The sequence below is a fragment of the Oncorhynchus kisutch genome, linkage group LG7, assembly GCF_002021735.2.
Source record: "Oncorhynchus kisutch isolate 150728-3 linkage group LG7, Okis_V2, whole genome shotgun sequence".
In the NCBI taxonomy this organism is placed as follows: domain Eukaryota; kingdom Metazoa; phylum Chordata; class Actinopteri; order Salmoniformes; family Salmonidae; genus Oncorhynchus; species Oncorhynchus kisutch.
In genome coordinates, this window is record NC_034180.2 from 10,409,628 (window position 1) to 10,430,715 (window position 21,088).

The window sequence follows — 21,088 nt, forward strand, 5'->3', positions numbered from 1 at the left end:
GTACCTATCTACCTTAACCATGCCAGTGTCCCTGGTACTGACCCTGTATATAGCTTACTTTCTCATCTTTTTCTTGTTTCTTGTGTGTTTAAAAAAAGATATACTTTATACTATTTGTTATTTGAATACTGCATTGTTGGGAAAGAGCTAGCAAGTCAGCATTTCACTGTACTTGTGCACGTGACAATAAAACTTGAAACTAATTTGAAACCTGTGTAATTGTTGATCAATTAGATTAATTAATAACGTCATTGTAATATTTTATGAATAAAGTATACTTTTTTGGACCTAATTTACTTGCATCTCTCTTGATTTTCTAAATAAACATATTGTATGTTGTATTTTTTTTCTTAAGTTTCCACCAAAAGGAAGATTGTAAGATATTTGTCTTTTGCGTTTTACAGTATTTGGGTATGACAATATACTATATGCATCCTATGTCACTGTGCTATATTTGAACCGTATAGTGTCCAGGCACCCCATTTTAGCTGTTTGACCTGCTAAAAGTCCAGCAACACTTCTTATGACATAGCTTTTTGCTCCAACTCAACACTATTGAGTGTTTTCCACCCCACTTTAGCTGAGACAGGTAGTTGACAGTCCAATACAGTGAATTGCATATAGGAGGCTATGAACGGGGCAGAGTAAAAAGCTAGCAACAGCCTGTAGGGCACAGTACCCTTGCAAAATTAAGCATATTCGGTTAGTAGAGACCCTACTGAGTCTTTAGGTGAGACAGGTAGTAAACTTTTTCCTCTACAGTCAAATATGTATTCCAGTCAATTGATATTTTCTGTTGCATGGGTAAAATAGTCACAAGATTAAATTTTCTCTGATGTAGTTTTACATGTGAAACATCATTTTAATATTATGCACAATGTGAAGCCGCAATTATTTATTTTTTCGTTATCATACACATTGCGTTTTACTGCAAACTTTGATTTTGAAGGCAAAAGCGGAAACGCTGTAAGTCTTAATGTTGCTGGTGGGACGCTAATGTTGACGAAATGACGCTAATAAGGAACTTGTCCGTATAGTAACGTTAAGTAGCCTAGGTTAATTTAGCTGACCTTCAATTGTGGGAATTCAGCAGAGTTCTCTGAGACATTTTTACAACTCATACAAACTCTGAAAATAAATACATGGGCAAATGTTACCAAACATGATAATAATAGGCCTGCATTACGGTAGGCAGCTCATTGTTACCTTGGAAGGCCACCGTCTCTGCGCTAGAAAGACGCGTCCATATAAACCAAAATGGCTTCTCTGTGAATTGGACACTATGTCACCCTGAGTATCGAAGTGGTATTACAATTTGGAACATACCTGAATGATGCAAGTCGAGACACATCTGACATTTTGGAAGGAATAAAACGTCTGACATTTTAGTTAATACATTTAATCCTCAAAATTTCCCATTGAACTGGTTTAGCGTGATTTTAGCTTAAGAATTACACTGAAATAGCGCACCTCAAGGTGTTATCTTTCACACTCAAGGCCTCAAGACAATATATGTATTTTTATTATTTTACCTTTATTTAACTCGGCGAGTCAGTTAAGAACAAATTCTTATTTACAATGACGGTCTATATAAAGTCGATTTCACCCTTGGCCTACCAAAACTACATAATCAACTGTTCCATTATTAGAAACTATTTATCACCTATCATTTAAAAAATGATTCGTTTGTTTCTGGCTGTAGGCTATTATTGCGAACGCATTCTAGATGTTTACAGACCTTGAGCCCTCGTTATTTCTCTAATGCATTGACACAACAGGCTTCCTCTATCCCCCGCGATTGACAACAATGTTACTAATCCCGTCCGGGCAGCAGTATAGAACGTTCCGGGAAAGGGAAAAGAAAAACGCGCACTCAACAGTTCAGAAATGTTATTTTTTAAGCCTATGCATATTAGCCTATGATAAATCTTGCGAGCCATGAGGCCCGATGCTATGGTTAAAAAACCACTTTCCCGTCTATTGACAAGCAATAACTATAGAGCCACACAATAACCTAACAATAAAGACTACTTGATCATCAAATCAACTGAGTTACTAATTTAGGCAGTAACCTGTGACGGACTTCCCCCTGATGTAGCCTATGCCTAGTTAAACAAAGATTTTTTTTTTTTTTATGTCGCGTTCAAGTGCTAGTCGGAACTAGGAAACTCGGAATGCCAGGCTTGCTAACTGGTTGAACGCGGGACGTGTATAACTACAACCAATTAGCAAGTCTGACATTTCCGAGTTTCCCAGTTCCGACTAGCGCGTCAACGGGTCACTAGTCTTGTTGAATAGATTCGTCATTATGTCAGGCTAATTCGTTTAAACTCGTCATGAATAAATAATAGCTTACCAACGTGCGACTCCTCCCATTCCTATGCCTCCGCTTGAGTTATCCGGTTAAATTCCACATGCCTGCCTGACATAAACCTACCGGGGGAAGGGGAGGTGTGGCACTAGACAAGGATATTTAATACTGTAACATAGTAACACAACGGGTAAAGTTGTGGAAGTAAGGGAAGGAATTCGTACACAGAACGGTATTGAATTAACGGGCTTTGGTTGAAGCCTGAGAAAGGGCGGAGACGCGCTTCTTGATGGCTGTCTAACTTTGAGCACTATGAAACAGGAAAACTAGCAGACATTAGGGAAAATTTTAAAAAATATATAAAAAAACCTTATTGCTATTCGGTGCCTGTCTGTTGCTTCTCTACTGAATATGGCAGGGACACGTACAAGAAGAGTGGCTGGTTCGGAACAGTCCCGAACTGCGAGGGCAGCTGCTCTTGCTGAGGAGTTGCACCATGAATGCACTCTCTTATTGGAACTTTATGTAAGTATTTCGTCTAGTGTTGAGTCTGGACAGGCTATTGCATTCTGCTTCGCAGTAATTAACCTGTTATTAGGCCTACTGGTTGCTTGACAAAACATGTTATTTAGCCAGTAGCCTAGCCTATGAAAGGGATATGGAATATTGGGAAATGGAAATGTGTTGATGCACATGATTTGCGATAATGGACATGTATTGATGGATTGATGTGTTTGTGGCATCCGATCCAGGAGTGGGGGTCCAGGAATGTAACTAGATAAGGAGGGGGTGAATATGTGAATACTAATGTACGCCCCATATAACAAGAATGACAGAGGTGGGGGGGGGGGGGGGGGGGTTCTGGCGCACAGGTCGATGTCCGGACATGCACGTTTTTTTCCATGTGCATCTCGTTCTCACTCAATGAATGAACTATGTAAATGATGGGGAGCGAATGATGAAATTCTTCTTGGTTTTCCGCCAAATAGCCATATACAGTATAACCTCCCTCTCATACGCACACATCTCAACCTGCAGCTCCCTTCCTCTTTTGGGAGCGGTTAGGAATGTAACCTTTATCTATTAGCCGACTAATTATACCAATGCTTTTGAATCTCCACCCCGGCAGGTAGCCTAGTGGTTAGAGCGTTGGGCCATTAACCGAAAAATTGCTGGATCAAATCCCCTAGCTGGCAAGGTAAAAATGTCAATTAAGGCATCCTCCACACCTCTGATTTAGAGGGGTTGGGTTAAATCACTTTAGTGATTTTTAGCCGAAGGCATTCAGTTGTACGACTGACTAGGTATCCCCCCCAGTGGCGTTTCTAGCTTGAATGGCTGAATGTTTTCACATTTTTCTTATGGGAGTTTCAAGCTTCTGAATCTGACGGTTCACATTGAGATTGAATTCGTAATTGAAAGGTATTCTCGGCAAGATGACATTGCCACAAACAACACCATATCAGGCGTTTTTGAGTTGTACGGCTAAAGCACCCGACACCCGACACGGCTAAAGCACCCGACAGTAGACGAAAGTCGAGGAGTAAGTCTGGGGGAGGTGCATCTGCGACAAATGAAAGTCGGGCACTAAAGTGATTTTCCAACAGCAAGGCTCAAATCAACATGACAGTGTTGCCATTGATTATAAAATGTTTTCTTCATAATGATGAAATAAACATGTATCTAACCCCCATATCACACAAACTGAAATCATAATATAATATTGTGTGTTTACACATTGTACAATCAATTAGTGAGAGAGAGATTAAAATATCCCATTGATTTTTATATCCACTGTACACATAAAGCAAATTGGTTCTTGTTTTTGGTCACATGGGTCAAACAAAAACCACCTAATGATTGGTTGACAATAGAGCCTTCACAATGCAGTCAATGGCTGCAGGATGAACTTGGTGAAGAGCAACTGCAGCAACTTGCAGTCGATTGCAGTCAAAACGTCATGCCCTTTGATGACATGATTTTTGTCAAGTTTATGCAGTCGACAGGTAGGCTCAAGTCAAACCATTTTTGACCTCAGAAAGCAACACAATTTGAAAGGCGGTGACCAACGATTGTCACCAACTTGACAAAAATGATCCGCTCAAACGTGTCCATTGAGATGAGCATGATGCAAGACTAGTGTCACGCCCTGGTCATAGAGAGGTTTATATTCTCTATTTTGGTTAGGTCAGGGTGTGACTAGGGTGAGCATTCTAGTTTCCTTATTTCTATGTTAGTGTGTTCGCCTCCAGTGATGATCCATGGCACGAAGCCTCCAGTGATGATCCATAGCACGAAGCCTCTAGTGATGATCCATGGCCCGGACCCTCCAGTGATGATCCATGGCCCGGAGCCTGCAGTGAGGATCCATGGCACGAAGCCTCCAGTGATGATCCATGGCACGAAGCCTCCAGTGATGATCCATGGCATGAAGCCTCCAGTGATGATCCATGGCACGAAGCCTCTAGTGATGATCCATGGCCCGGAGCCTCTAGTGATGATCCATGGCCCGGAGCCTCCAGTGATGATCCATGGCCCGGAGCCTGCAGTGATGATCCATGGCACGAAGCCTCCAGTGATGATCCATGGCCCGGAGCCTCTAGTGATGATCCATGGCACGAAGCCTCCAGTGATGATCCATGGCACGAAGCCTCTAGTGATGATCCATGGCCCGGAGCCTCGAGTGATGATCCATGGCACGAAGCCTGCAGTGATGATCTGCGGTCCGGAGCCTCCAGCGACGGTCCCCGGTCCGGAGCCTCCAGCGACGGTCCCCGGTCCGGAGCCTCCAGAGACGGTCCCCGGTCCGGAGCCTCCAGCGACGGTTCCCGATCTGGAGCCTCCGGCGATGATCGGTGGTCTGGTTCCTCTGGCGATGATCTGCGGCCAGGTTCCTCCAGTGAAGGTCCATGCACCAGGGCCACCACCAAAGCAGAGGGATCTACGGGCGGAGGGGGGTCTATGTCCCGCACCGGAGCTGCCGCCGTGAATGGATGCACACCCGGACCCTCCCCTTTAGAGTCAGGTGTTGTGGCCCGAGTCCGCACCTTTGGGGGGGGTACTGTCACGCCCTGGCCATAGAAAGGTTTTTATTCTCTATTTTGGTTAGGTCAGGGTGTGACTAGGGTGGGCATTCTAGTTTCCTTATTTCTATGTTAGTGTGGTTCCCAATCAGAGGCAGCTGTCTATCGTTGTCTCTGATTGGTGATCATATATAAGTTGTCATTTTCCGTTTGGGTTTTGTGGGATTTTGTTTTCTGTTTAGTGTTTTTTCCTGACAGAACTGTTCGCTTTCGTTTTCATCTTTTGTCATTTTGTTTGAGTGTTTTTTGAACATTAAATCATGAACACTTTCCACGCCGCGCTTTGGTCTCATTCCGACGACAGCCGTTACAACTATGCTCATACACAGTCACACATAGTATCTGCGTATTGGCACAGGTGCGCTTCACGCTGCTACAACATGGCAGCTACGGGACTAAAACAGCAGAGATGTTTCGCCTCACTCTTCAGTGCTCCTGGTTGTTGCAAAAATGTTTACTGTTTACTTCGTGCATCTATATTATCTCACTGAGTCTACCTTTTAACCTAACCTAACCTATGACCTGACCCGTCACCTTAGAGCATATCCATCTTAACGGACCCATGAGCACCAACATGTGAAGTTCATAGGAGCATGTCAAATTGGGTGTCAAATGAAAGCCAAGAGTTTTTTTAAATTAAGGTATATATACATTTTTCAACCTAAAAATTTGGCTAAAATAAGCAAAGGCTTTGATTTCTTGTCAAATAGCTGGAAAACTGGTCTTAAACAGCTTCTAACATCTTACAAAAGGTATTAGAAATACACCAATCTACTGTGATCTGCTGTGCTGTACTGTGACATAGACGTCTATGATTGGTTCAGATTTGGTCTGGTCCGGAAAAAACAAACGTGGTCTTGTTTGGGGGCAGAATATATATATATTTTTAAATAAACAAGTTTATGTACAGAGTCGGTGTGCGGGGGCACAGGTTAGTTGAGGTAATTTATGTAATATGTACATGTAGGTAATATGTACAAGTAGGTGACTATTCATAGATAATAAACAGAGTAGCAGCATTGTAAAAATGGGGTGGGGGAGGGGGGGTGTCAATGCAAATAGTCCCGGTAGCCATTTTTTTACCTATTCAGGGGTCTTATGGCTTGGTGGTAGAAGCTGTTATGAAGCCTTTTGGACCTAGTCTTGGCGGTCTGGTACCGCTTGTCGTGCGGTAGCAGAGAGAACAGTCTATGACTTGGGTGGCTGGCGTCTTTGACAATTTTTAGGGCCTTCCTTTGACACCGCCTGGTATAGAGGTCCTGGACGGCAGAAAGCTTGGCCCCAGTGATGTACTGGGCTGTACGCATTACCCTCTGTAGTGCCTTGCGGTCGGAGGCCGAGCAGTTGCCATACCAGGTGGTGATGCGATGGTGCATCTGTATAACTTTGAGGATCTGAGGATCCATGCCAAATCTTTTCAGTCTCCTGAGGGGGAATAGGCGTTGGCGTGCCCTCTTCACGACTGTCTTGGTGTGTTTGGACCATGATAGTTTGTTGGTGATGTGGACACCAAGGAACTTGAAGCTCTCAACCTGCTCCACTACAGCCCCATCAATGAGAATGGGGGCGTGCTCGGGCCTCCTTTCCCTGTAGTTCACTATCTCCTAATATTAAACAGAGTTTTTTGAACATTTTGTTAAATTCTTTGTAAATTGTTCAAACTAGTCCTTGTGCGTAGAATCGTATGGTTTGTTAAACTTTGAGATCAATGTTTTGTTTGGCATGTATTTTAAAGAGAAAAATCTGAGTCACAGCATAATTCCTTTACCATGGAATTGCCCCTTATATAAGGGCACAAGGCAAGACCAAATTTCAGACACAGGAGGCAGATGGTTGAGCTCCAATATTTATTATACCAAAAGGGGTAGGAAAAAAGCAGGTCGGAGACAGGAGAGAGTTCATAAACCAGGTCAGAGTCCAAACAGTACCAGACGATAGGCAGGCTCGAGGTCAGAACAGGCAGAGTGGTCAGGCAGGCGGATATGGCATCCGGACAGGCAAGGGTCAAAACCAGGAGGGCTAGGAAAAGACAGACTGGGAAAAGTAGGAGCTAGGAGAAACGCTGGTTAACTTGGCAAAACGAGATGAACTGGCACAGAGAGACAGGAAACACAGGGATAAATACACCGGGGACTAATGGGGAAAACAGGAGACACTTGGAGGTGGGTGGAGACAATCAAAAAAGACAGGTGAAACAGATCAGAGTGTGACACCTTATGCATTACTTCCCCACAGTTGCAAGAAGTTACATCCCAAAAAACACTGAAACTATACAACACATACATGTCTCCTAGCCTCCCACACATAGGCTTCTTTCTGTCACTAACACTAAAGAAAATATATAAATGTTTTAATAAAACAAGTAAGGTTTATGTAAAAACAAACTAAACTGAATTTAAAACACAAATCTTAAAGCTACTATAAATAAAAAATAAATATAAAAACACAAAACTATAATAATCTTGGTTTAGGTAGATTACTCAACATAATACACACATGCAGTTTACGTAAATTCACTCAAAATATAGCCCACAATTTTCAACTTATCTATTACCGCGTAGTCCTTACTCATAATAAGGTGTTGAAATAGATCATGACAGTCAGATCAAGAGCTTGCTGTCTCCGGTTTGCCTTACCTCTGCCTCTCCCTCTAGACAGGCCGATCTATACAATATCCCTCAAAGTTCATAACCCACTCCACTGCTCCCTGTCTAGTAGCCTATTATAAACCAATATACACATTTACTTGACCATTGCCCTTGTATAAGCAGGGCTGCCTTGTCAATGTTACACGGTAATCATTCTACCACACAGGCACAGAATAATTTTCACGGTGGTCAGAATGTCAGCATCTTGGTATAACTTAACTGGGGGTTAAGTGCTCAAGGGAATCTCAGCTCACTCACTATTCTCTGATCTAGATGCAATAGAATATAATAACTTCCTACCCCACATACACACACACACACACACACACACACACACACACACACACACACACACACACACACACACACACACACACACACACACACGGCACTTGTCACCTGTGATGTCACACATCCTGCCTGTTTTTCCCCCTGGAGTGGTTGGGGAAGGTTGGTTCTGGTAGTTGAACCAGCCATCCCTTTGAACCACTAACCCCCTCTGTTCCAATGGGGCCAGGGCGGATGTTGTCCTAACCGCAATAGGGTTCAAACATTTGCCAGTTGTTGCTCATCATGGAAAATTGCTAGACTATCATCGGAAAATGGGCAAACATGCTCTTTACTGCACAGTCTCTTGGGTCAGCTCTTTTGTACTTCCTTGAACATTCTACGTGCAGTTTGGTTTCAATACTAACTCGGAATGAGTGACTTATTCCACAGCTTCCCATTACTACGGTGTCCATATTCGGACAGACTCATGAGCAGTTAAACGTGGTGTCCATGGTGGTATTTCAAAATACAAAATAGTGGTGTCTTAGAAAGGCTTTTCCAAATGTGTTAAGGCTGTGACTAGCGCTTTCTAATTTATGAACAAAATAGAGTAGTGGCACTTATTAAGCCGTAAACCTTTGTCAATGCCTCGTCTCTTTTAGATAACTGCATTAGCAGTGCTGCCTTTGAGTTGCATTAGCATATTGAGTTTGGTTGCGCACTAATTGTTGTGTTATGGCTGACTTTGGTCATCTGTGGTGATTCCTTTTGCAGTGTAACCGTTTCGTTGTGCAAAAAAAAACACGTTTATTTTTCTCCACTCACTGTCATGGAAATGTACTTTTAAACACTGCTAATGTGTTTTTTCTTTACACGGCATCACCCTCCTCTTCCTCTCCACCTCCATACTCTCTCCATCCCTCCTCCTCACTCCCCACTTCAGAGAAAAAAGGAGACGTTCGCAGAGGAACTCACCGTCGGCGGGGAGCGCCTGGTGACCGTGCCGCCGCTCTCCTCCCAGCTCTCGCCGAATGACAGGTTGTGGCGCCTCTACTCCGCCCTGCAACAGTGCCGGAACCTCCTGGAGCGTGCCATTGGCCTGGAAGAGGGGGTGGGAAACGGCGGGGACAGGGCCGAATACGAAAGCCAGAGGAAAACAGTGAGGGACCGGCTGGGGCACCTGCTAGCGAGCACACGGCTCCTCCTGGAGGACGGAGCTGGAACTGCAGCCTTCACTCCTGATCCGAAGAATACTGAGGTACAGAATCACTGGTGTACGGTAAAGTTGCCCCTAGACACTAATCTGGGGTCAGTTTTGAATTTCCCCCCAAAATGTTTAAGGTTAAGATACAGTACCTACTGGAAACCCTCAGTTAACCCAGCAGGCCTCATTTCAGTACTTGAATACCTGTAAAATCCTACCTCCTTCCTCCTTACTTGGAAGTCATCCTTGATCTGACTGGTGTGATGAACATAATGTAGTGTAAACCCTGATGAAAGCTACTGGCCGAAACATGTTGGTTTTTAACAATAACAAAGCAGTTTATCAACTGACACTGTCTTCCAAGAGAATTGCTGAATTTCCTCTTCCCTTAAGTTTTCTCCTCAATTCATGCACCTAGGTTGCAGAGCAAGGTTCATTTCCCTTTTTAGTGTAAACCAGGGCCACGTATAGAAGACAGATAAGACTGGTGGAAACATTTTGCTTTCAGATATCTATAATATTTCAGATCACTGATGAGTTCAAGGAGGAGAGGAAGAACTTAGGCTTTTGTTATTAAGAACTTATGATATGCTTATAAACTGTTTATGTAAGGACAATACTTTTTAGTTTAAACAAACTGATTATATTATATTGTTTATAAAAATAAAATAAACATTTATTTCACCTTTATTTAACCAGGTAGGCAAGTTGAGAACAAGTTCTCATTTACAATTGCGACCTGGCCAAGATAAAGCAAAGCAGTTGGACACATACAACGACACAGAGTTACACATGGAGTAAAACAAACATACAAACATACAGTGAATAATAATAAAAATAATGGGGTGCAAAGGAGAAAAATAAATAAATAAAATAAATACAGTAGGGAAAGAGGTAGTTGTCTGGGCTAAATTATAGGTGGGCTATGTACAGGTGTAGTAATCTGTGAGCTGCTCTGACAGTTGGTGCTTAAAGCTAGTGAGGGAGATAAGTGTTTACAGTTTCAGAGATGTTTGTAGTTCGTTCCAGTCACTGGCAGCAGAGAACTGGAAGGAGAGGCGGCCGAAGAAAGAATTGGTTTTGGGGGTCACCAGAGAGATATACCTGCTGGAGCGTGTGCTACATGTGGGTGATGCTATGGTGACCAGCAAACTGAGATAAGGGGGGAGCCAGTGGGTTTGGCGACGAGTATAAAGCGAGGGCCAGCCAACGAGAGCGTACAGGTCGCAATGGTGGGTAGTATATGGGGCTTTGGTGACAAAATGGATTGCACTGTGATAGACTGCATCCAATTTGTTGAGTAGGGTATTGGAGGCTATTTTGTAAATGACATCGCCGAAGTCGAGGATTGGTAGGATGGTCAGTTTTACAAGGGTATGTTTGGCAGCATGAGTGAAGGATGCTTTGTTGCGAAATAGGAAGCCAATTCTAGATTTAACTTTGGATTGGAGATGTTTGATGTGGGTCTGGAAGGAGAGTTCACAGTCTAACCAGACACCTAGGTATTTGTAGTTGTCCACGTATTCTAAGTCAGAGCCATCCAGAGTAGTGATGTTGGACAGGGGGGCAGGTGCAGGCAGCGATCGGTTGAAGAGCATGCATTTAGTTTTACTTGTATTTAACTTCTTGCGTTGAGCAATCCCTTATCCGGGAGCATAATCATAGCCTCAAGCTCATTACCATAATGCATAACGCACTATTCATCGCAAATGAAATGAAAGAAATATATTCACTCACAAGCTTAGCCTTTTGTTAACAACACTGTCATCTCAGATTTTCAAAATATGCTTTTCAACCATAGCTACACAAGCATTTGTGTAAGAGTATTGATAGCTAGCATAGCATTAAGCCTAGCATTCAGCAGGCAACATTTTCACAAAAACAAGAAAAGCATTCAAATAAAATAATTTACCTTTGAAGAACTTCGGATGTTTTCAATGAGGAGACTCTCAGTTAGATAGCAAATGTTCATTTTTTCCCAAAAGATTATTTGTGTAGGAGAAATCGCTCCGTTTTGTTCATCACGTTTGGCTAAGAAAAAAAATAAAAAATTCAGTCATTACAACGCCGAACTTTTTTCCAATTAACTCCATAATATCGACAGAAACATGGCAAACGTTGTTTAGAATCAATCCTCAAGGTGTTTTTCACATATCTATTCGATGATAAATCATTCGTGGCAGTTGTGTTTCTCCTCTGAAGCAAATGGAAAAATACACGCAGCTGGAGATTACGCAATAATTGCGACGGACCACACCAAGCGAGCACCTGGTAGATGTAGTGTAAAATGGTCAATCTTCCAATGATATGCCTACAAATACGTCACAATGCTGCAGATACCTTGAGGAAACGACAGAAAGTGTAAGCTCATTCCTGGCGTATTCACAGCCATATAAGGAGACATTGGAACACAGCGCCTTCAAAATCTGGGGCACTTCCTGTTTGAAATTTAATATTGGTTTCGCCTGTAGCATCAGTTCTGTGGCACTCACAGATAATATCTTTGCAGTTTTGGAAACGTCAGAGTGTTTTCTTTCCAAAGCTGTCAATTATATGCATAGTCGAGCATCTTTTCGTGACAAAATATCTTGCCTGGAGCATTGTTAACACAGTGTCCAAAGAAGGGCCAGAAGTATACAGAATGGTGTCGTCTGCGTAGAGGTGGATCTGAGACTCACCAGCAGCAAGAGCGACATCATTGATGTATACAGAGAAGAGAGTCGGTCCAAGAATTGAACCCTGTGGCACCCCCATAGAGACTGCCAGAGGTCCGGACAGCAGACCCTCCGATTTGACACACTGAACTCTATCAGAGAAGTAGTTGGTGAACCAGGCGAGGCAATCATTTGAGAAACCAAGGCTGTCGAGTCTGCCGATGAGGATGTGGTGATTGACAGAGTCGAAAGCCTTGGCCAGATCAATGAATACGGCTGCACAGTAATGTTTCTTATCGATGGCGGTTAAGATATCGTTTAGGACCTTGAGCGTGGCTGAGGTGCACCCATGACCAGCTCTGAAACCAGATTGCATAGCAGAGAAGGTATGGTGAGATTCAAAATGGTCGGTAATCTGTTTGTTGACTTGGCTTTCGAAGACCTTAGAAAGGCACGGTAGGATAGATATAGGTCTGTAGCAGTTTGGGTCAAGAGTGTCCCCCCCTTTGAAGAGGGGGATGACCGCAGCTGCTTTCCAATCTTTGGGAATCTCAGACGACACGAAAGAGAGGTTGAACAGGCTAGTAATAGGGGTGGCAACAATTTTGGCAGATAATTTTAGAAAGAAAGGGTCCAGATTGTCTAGCCCGGCTGATTTGTAGGGGTCCAGATTTTGCAGCTCTTTCAGAACATCAGCTGACTGGATTTGGGAGAAGGAGAAATGGGGAAGGCTTGGGCGATTTGCTGTGGGGGGTGCAGTGCTGTTGACCGGGATAGGAGTAGCCAGGTGGAAAGCATGTCCAGCCGTAGAAAAATGCTTATTGAAATTCTCAATTATAGTGGATTTATCAGTGGTGACAGTGTTTCCTATCTTCAGTGCAGTGGGCAGCTGGGATGAGGTGTTCTTATTCTCCATGGACTTTACAGTGTCCCAGAACTTTTTTGAGTTAGTGTTGCAGGAAGCAAATTTCTGCTTGAAAAAGCTAGCCTAGGCTTTTCTAACTGCCTGTGTATAATGGTTTCTAGCTTCCCTGAACAGCTGTATATCACGGGGGCTGTTTGATGCTAATGCAGAACGCCATAGGATGTTTTTGTGTTGGTTAAGGGCAGTCAGGTCTGGGGAGAACCAAGGGCTATATATGTTCCTGGTTCTAAATTTCTTGAATGGGGCATGCTTATTTAAGATGGTTAGGAAGGCATTTAAAAAAAAAACAGGCATCCTCTACTGACGGGATGAGATCAATATCCTTCCAGGATACCCCGGCCAGGTCGATTAGAAAGGCCTGCTCGCTGAAGTGTTTCAGGGAGCGTTTGACAGTGATGAGTGGAGGTCGTTTGACCGCTGACCCATTACGGATGCAGGCAATGAGGCAGTGATTGCTGAGATCTTGGTTGAAGACAGCAGAGGTATATTTAGAGGGCAAGTTGGTTAAGATGATATCTATCAGGGTGCCCATGTTTAAGGCTTTGGGGAGGTACCTGGTAGGTTCATTGATCATTTGTGTGAGATTAGGGGCATCAAGCTTAGATTGTAGGATGGCTGGGGTGTTAAGCATGTTCCAGTTTAGGTCGCCTAGCAGCACGAGCTCTGAAGATAGATGGGGGGCAATCAGTTCACATATGGTGTCCAGAGCACAGCTGGGGGCAGAGGGTGGTCTATAGCAGGCGGCAATGGTGAGAGACTTGTTTTTAGAGAGGTGGATTTTTAAAAGTAGAAGTTCAAATCCAGACCTGGATAGTAGGACAGAACTCTGCAGGCTATCTTTGCAGTAGATTGCAACACCACCCCCTTTGGCAGTCCTATCTTGTCTGAAAATTTTGTAGTTTGGGATGAAAATTTCAGAATTTTTGGTGGTCTTCCTAAGCCAGGATTCAGAGACAGCTAGAACATCCGGGTTGGCAGAGTGTGCTAAAGCAGTGAATAAAACAAACTTAGGGAGGAGGCTTCTAATGTTAACATGCATGAAACCAAGGCTATTACGGTTACAGAAGTCATCAAAAGAGAGCGCCTGGGGAATAGGAGTGGAGCTAGGCACTGCAGGGCCTGGATTCACCTCTACATCGCCAGGGGAACAGAGGAGGAGTAGGATAAGGGTACGGCTAAAAGCAATAAGAATTGGTCGTCTAGAACGTCTGGAACAGAGAGTAAAAGGAGGTTTCTGGGGACGATAAAATAGCTTCAAGGTATAATGTACAGACGAAGGTATGGTAGGATGTGAATACAGGGGAGGAAAACCTAGGTATTGAGTGATGATGAGAGAGATATTGTCTCTTGAAACATTGAAACCAGGAGATGTCATCGCATGTGTGGGTGGTGGAACTAATAGGTTGGATAAAGTATAGTGAGCAGGACTAGAGGCTCTACAGTGAAATAAGCCAATAAACACTAACCAGAACAGCAATGGACAAGGCATATTGACATTAAGGAGAGGCATGCTTAGTCAAGTGATCAAAAGGGTCCAGTGAGTAGTGAGGTTGGTTGGGGTCACGGCGATTTAGACAGCTAGCCGGGCCATCGGTAGCAAGCTAGCATAGGATAGAGGTCTGTTATTAGCCACCTCGTGCGTTTCTGTCGGTAGGATTAGTGGGGTTCCGTGTGGTAGAGGGGATGAATCCAATTCGCAAAAACAAAAACAAAAAAACTATAGATATAGTTATAGAGGCCCAAGAGAAAATAAAATAAAATGTAAAAAAATTATTGTCTGATAGGTCTATTCAGATAGCAGCCGATAAGACAGCTAACGGTTAGCGGACCGCAGATGGGCGTTCAGGTAACGTCGCGACGGAGGAGCCAGCCGGATAACTCCCTCGGGTAGATAACGTCGGTAGTCCAGTTGTGAAGACCCGGTGGGGCTCCGCGTTGGCAGTAAAACGGGTCCGGATAGGTGATTGTAGCCCAGGAGGGACTGATGGAACTCTTCAGCTGGCTAGCTCCGGAATAATTTATGTTTGCTCCGGAATCGACGAAAGCCGATAGTCACACGGATAGCAGCTAGAGTTAGCAGTTGAAATCCGGGGACATGGAGAGAAAAATAGGCCCGGTATGTTCCGTACAAAACTGGCAATAGGTTTTCGAGCTAAAGGATAGCTGATGACCACAAACCGTGGTTAGCTGAATACTAACGATTAGCCAGTAAAGAAGCTAACTAGCTTCTGATTAGCTTCAGGCTAGCTTCTGGCTAGCTTCTGGCTAGCTTCTGGTTAGCTTCTGGTTAGCTTCTATGGAGGATTACAGATTTGAGATAAATAATTCTTTCTTTTTTTTAAATATAAATTGGTGAGGCGGGTTGCAGGAGAGTGTTTTGAAGATGAGTTTATGGAAAATAAAATACAAATATATAAAAAGGTATGCGAAGAAAGTTGTAAATATATATACGGGACACGACAAGACAAAAGACGTCTGAACTGCTATGCCATCTTGGAGTGATCAATTAATCATAGTTTGTTAATAATTATTTATATAGGATTCGGTCAAATCAGTTGTTTATATGTACTGTATACAGTTGAAGTCGGACGTTTACATACACCTTAGCCAAATACATTTAAACAATTTTTTTCACAATTCCTGACATTAAATCCTAGTAAACATTCCCTGTCTTAGGTCAGTTAGGATCACCACTTTATTTTAAGAATGTGAAATGTCAGAATAATAGTAGAGAGATGTCCCGACTTCCGCCGAAGTTGGCTCCCCTGCCTGTTTGGGCGGTGCTCGGTGGTCGTCGTCACCGTCCTACTAGCCGCTACCAATCCCTTTTTCGTTAGTCTGTTAGTTTTGTCTTATTAGTTTCACCTGTGTGTATTTTGGTTTAATTAGCTTCCCTATATGTAGTAGTTTGACCCGCCCTTAATTTGTGCGGGATTGTCTTTTTTTGTGTAGATATTAGGTCATGATGTATTTTATTTTCTATACTGGACACCCTGTGGTTTTGGGTTGTCTGGTATAGTGTCCTGCAATAGTAAAGCACTTTACTCCGTTACTCTCTCTCTCTGCGTCTGATTCCTGCACACACACCTAGTCCCGCGTGACAAGATAATGATTTATTTCAGTATTTCTTTCTTTCATCACATTCCCAGTGGGTCAGAAGTTTACCTACACTCAATTAGTATTTGGTTGCATTGGCTTTAAATTGTTTAACTTGGGTCAAACATTTCGTGTAACCTTCCACAAGCTTCCCACGATAAGTTGGGTGAATTTTGGCGCAATCCTCCTGACAGAGCTGGTGTAACTGAATCAGGTTTGTAGGCCTCCTTGCTTGCACATGCTTTTTCAGTTCTTCCCACACATTTTCTATGGGATTGAGGCCAGGGCTTTGTGATGGCCACTCCAATACCTTGACATTGTTATCCTTAAGCCATTTTGCCACAACTTTGGAAGTATGCTTGGGGTCATTGTCCATTTGGACAATTGGACAATGACCCCAAGTCCGCTCTTGTAGCACTGACCCGTGGATCATCGCCAGAGGCTCTGGACTGCGGATCCTCGCCGTAGGCCCCGGGCTGGGGTCCCTCGCTGCGTGAATCATTGCCGGATGTTCTGGACCAGGGGCCGTCGCTGGAGACCCCGGACTGGGGACCGTCGCTGGAGACCCCGGACCATCGCTGGAGACCCCGGACCATCGCTGGAGACCCCAGACCGGGGACCGTTGCTGGAGGCCAGGACTGTCGTTGGAGACCCCGAGCTGGGGACCGTCGTTGGAGGCTCCAGACTGTGGCCCGGATGGCTGATGTCCTTGATGATCTTTTTGGCCTTTCTGTGACATTGGGTGCTGTAGGTGTCCTGGAGGGCAGGTAGTGTTCCCCCGGTGATGCGTTGGGCAGACCGCACCACCCTCTGGAGAGCCCTGCGGTTGCGGGCGGTGCAGTTGCCGTACCTTCTCCACTGCGGTCCCGTTGATGTGGATAGGGGCATGTTCCCTCTGCTGTTTCCTGAAGTCCACGATCAGGTCCTTCGTTTTGTTGACATTAAGGGAGAGGTTCATTTCCTGGCACCTCTCCGGCCAGGACCCTCACCTCCTCCCTGTAGGCTGTCTCGTCATTATTGGTAATCAGGCCTACTGCTGTTGTGTCGTCTGCAAACTTGATTATTGAGCTGGAGGCATGCGTGGCCACACAGTCATGGGTGAATAGGAAGTACAGGAGGGGGCTGAGCACGCACCCTTGTGGGGCCCCTGTGTTGAGGATCAGCAAAGTGGAGATGTTATTTCCTACCTTCACCACCTGGGGGTGGCCCGTCAGGAAGTCCAGGACCCAGTTGCACAGAGCGGGGTTCAGAACCAGGGCCCGAGCTTAATGATGAGCTTGGAGGGTACTAAGGTGTTTAAGACTGAGCTATATTCAATGAACAGCATTCTGACGTAGGTATTCTTTTTGTCCAAATGGGATAGGGCAGTGTGCAGTGCGATGGCGATTGCATTGTCTGTAGATCTATTAGGGTGGTCTGCAAATTGTGGGTCTAGGTTGTCAGGTAAGGTAGAGGAGATATGATCCTTAACTAGCCTCTCAAAGCACTCCATGATGATAGAAGTGAGTGCTACAGGGAGATAGTAATTTAGTTCAGTTACCTTTGCTTTCTTGGGTACAGGAACAAGGATGGACATCACATGTCTTGCCCTTGTCCCTGATGTCTCTCTGTAAGGAGATCCTCATCCTGAGCTCATCTACTTTATTGTCATGAGACTGAACATAAACAAGTAATATACTCGGAAGCAGTGGATGGTGTGCACGCCTCATTATACCTCCTCCTTAAGTCCACTCCGAATACCTCTTCTCCACCGGCGGCGTCTTGGAGCAGCCTTTGGGATAAGTTAAATTGCCCTGGGGGGTACAAACAAAGGATCCAATTCTGGAAAGTTGTATTCCTGGTCGTAATGCTGGTGAGTTACCGCCGCACTGATATGCAAAAATTATTTCCGTCTGTATGTAATAACACAAAAAAACATTCTGGGCTGATAATGTAATAAATAACACACAAAAAAATCATAATACTGCAAAGTTGCTTAGGAGCTAGAAGCAGAGCTGACATGTCTGTTAGCGCCATCTTGCTAAACCATTGAAAACCTGTGGTTTGAATAGAAGAGGGCAGTTTATAAGTGCAGACTAAGGATATCAATGAGGAATGGTCTAAGATCATTCCTCATTGGAGGAAAAATATTACTTGTAAAACAAAATCTCTTTCTCTGAGCAATTGTATTATTATAAAATAATGTATTTTCCCCGTTTTTTTTTAGGTTACAATATAGCTCAGTATTTGAATTACTTATTTTATACAGACATGTATGATCATCTTTATCAATAATTTCAGACCCCACTGTATGTTCTAGTGCAGTGTTTCCTAATCTATTCATGGTGCACGTCCCGGGGTTGACCAGGCGTTAGTTAGTCCACCAGCTGAATCGGGTGTGCTAGTGCTAGAACAAAAATATTACAGCCATCGGGATCTCCGGAAAACAGAAATACTGTCCTAACACATCTCTCTCTCTCTCTTCCTCTCTCTTCCTCTCCCTCTCTCTGTCTGCCCCCCCCCCCCCCCCCCCCCCTGAGTAGACAGCTAGTCTGGTGAACGGCAGCCCGTTTGCGCTAAAGCTCTGGATCTACCGCATCTTCAGCGAGCTGGAGCACTGGACCCTCACCACCTCCAGGACCCTGAAGGCCCTGCAACCCGATGGAGCCACCTCCAAGGAGAGCAGAACGAGGGGGAGGCCAAGAGGGAGGAGGACCCGGAGATGAGATAGTAGAGATTGGAAAGAGTAGCCTGTGAGTGAGGAACGAGAGAGCAGGGGAGAGAGAGGTAGCGATGGAAAGAATGGGAGAGAGATAGAGAGGTAGCTTGAGAGGATGAGGTAGGAGGGTCTGATGTGGAAGAAGAAAGAGTAAAGGCATGCAGGAGTCTGAAAGTCTGAGAGAGAGATGGAAACAAGAGGAGAAGGGAAAGAGTGACAACAGCCAGTATAAAGATTCTGTGAAAAGAGGGAGAGGAATATATGTTTAAGTTAATAAACAAATATATACAGTGGTGACAAGGACATAAGAGAAAGCATGAGAAAGTATATTACTACATACTGTACAACCAATGTGTGACATAACAGTGTTGATTTTGAAGCAATTTTGGTCATTCAAGACATACTTTTCTAACAAGGGCCCTGCGCTGTAGCTCCGCTTGCTGCTAACAGACATAGGACACTGGGTGACACGTAGCCTAGCGGTTAGAACGTTAGGCTAGTAACTAGCTAAAATGTGTCAATAACAAACAAAAAATCGCTGTAGTTCAACACGGTTTGATGCAGTAAAAATCAAGTAAAGTTATTACAGAAGATGTTTGCGGTTTACACCTGGTATCAAGATGTGTTCTCTGCCTGGTTTTACAGCCTACAGTCAAAGTATTCAACCATGACCTTCCTTTGGCCTACTCCAGACATACAAGGAACAGTATTTCAGAACATTTAATTTAGTCTCCTCCCACTGGGCACACACTAGTTGAATCAACGCTGTCTTCACGTCATTTCAATGAAATTACGTTGAACCAACGTGGAATAGGCGTCGAACTGACATCTGTGCCCGGTCGGCTGTTCTCTCTTTATGCTAACTGAAAGGCAATATTCATATGTCATGTGGTCATTAATATAAGCATGATCTTGATTGTAACATTTGGTGTGGTTATTGTAAGAGATTTGGTTTGGCATTGCCTTACAATTTCCAATCTGATTAGGGAAACAGAATTTGATACAACACAGGATCATTTTGATATGGATTAAATGTTCTGATAAACTGGCCCCTTGATCCCAAAACAATCCCACAAATGAGATGTAATGTTGGTGACAGCTACAGGATCCACTTTGATAATGGAGTGTAGATTTCCGGTTCAAGACGATGGTTTATGTGATATTAATTTCCAGTCCTTGTGAGCAAGGACCAGCATTAGATGGAAATCACCACAAATTGTTTCACATTTAAGATGCATCCCAATAGTCTTAAATGGCTTCCTACCCATTTAGAGACTACAAACAATGGAACATTGGTCATTTTGGGGTTATGACAAGGTATGAGAAAGGGTAGGCGATTTCATTGGGTGTAGTTGCCCTTTAAAGCCGATCTTGGATCAGTTTTGCATTTTTCCCCACTAATGGTTAAGGTTAGGAATGGGGAGCGGAAGTTGATCCTAGATCTGTACCCAGGGGAAACTTCGTCCCAGAACTTTTCATTACTGGTGGATGGTAATCTCACATATTGTGCCTTGAAGTGATGTGATGAGTTTAGCTGTCCAATACAGACTGTGCCCTGCCCTCTAGTGGTGAGTAGAGGAACCAAAACAAAACATCCCAGCTGTGCAGCTCCTCCTACTGGAGAACCACTGAGAATGCAGGCGTTTGCTCCAGCCCTGCTCTAACACCAGACTCTGCTAATCCAGTTCTGAACCTGTTAAAGCTAGAAAAAAACGATATATATATATATATATAGTACCAGTCAAAAGTTTGGACACACCTAATTATTCAAGGATTTTTAATTATTTTTACTATTTTTTACATTGTAGAATAATAGTGAAGACATCAAAACTATGTAGTTTTGATGTCTTCACTATTATTCTACAATGTAAAAACACACCAAAAAAGTGTTACACAAGTCAAAATATAGTTTATATTTGAGATTCTTCAAAGAAGCCACCCTTAGCTTTGATGACAGCTTTGCACACTCTTGGCATTCTCTCAACCAGCTTCATGAGGTAGTCACCTGGAATGCGTATCAATTAACAGGTGTGCCTTGTTAAAAGTTCATTTGTGGAATTTCTTTCCTTCTTAATGCTTTTGAGCCAATCAGTTGTGTTGTGACAAGGTAGGGCTGGTATACAGAAGATAGCCCTATTTGGTAAAAGACCAGGTCCATATTATGGCAAGAACAGCTCAAATAAGCAAAGAGAAACGACA

The 21,088-nt window shown here is 43.8% G+C and overlaps 1 protein-coding gene across 1 annotated transcript; it reads left to right on the forward strand.

The window, feature by feature from the left end:
- Positions 1-2,408: 2,408 nt before the first annotated feature.
- On the forward strand, positions 2,409-19,495 carry LOC109894780 (uncharacterized). Its single transcript, XM_020488464.2, has 3 exons — positions 2,409-2,836; positions 9,256-9,570; positions 18,714-19,495. The coding sequence occupies exons 1-3, from the start codon at positions 2,723-2,725 to the stop codon at positions 18,894-18,896; spliced, it is 612 nt and encodes a 203-aa protein (XP_020344053.2). The 5' UTR covers positions 2,409-2,722; the 3' UTR covers positions 18,897-19,495.
- Positions 19,496-21,088: the final 1,593 nt, after the last annotated feature.

Excerpts from the sequence above, each read along its gene's own strand:
- LOC109894780 (XM_020488464.2), top strand. The coding sequence starts at position 2,723 with ATGGCAGGGACACGTACAAGAAGAGTGGCTGGTTCGGAACAGTCCCGA. Across the intron at positions 2,837-9,255 it reads CTCTCTTATTGGAACTTTAT|AGAAAAAAGGAGACGTTCGC; the intron begins GTAAGTATTTCG and ends TCCCCACTTCAG. Across the intron at positions 9,571-18,713 it reads CTGATCCGAAGAATACTGAG|ACAGCTAGTCTGGTGAACGG; the intron begins GTACAGAATCAC and ends CCCCCTGAGTAG.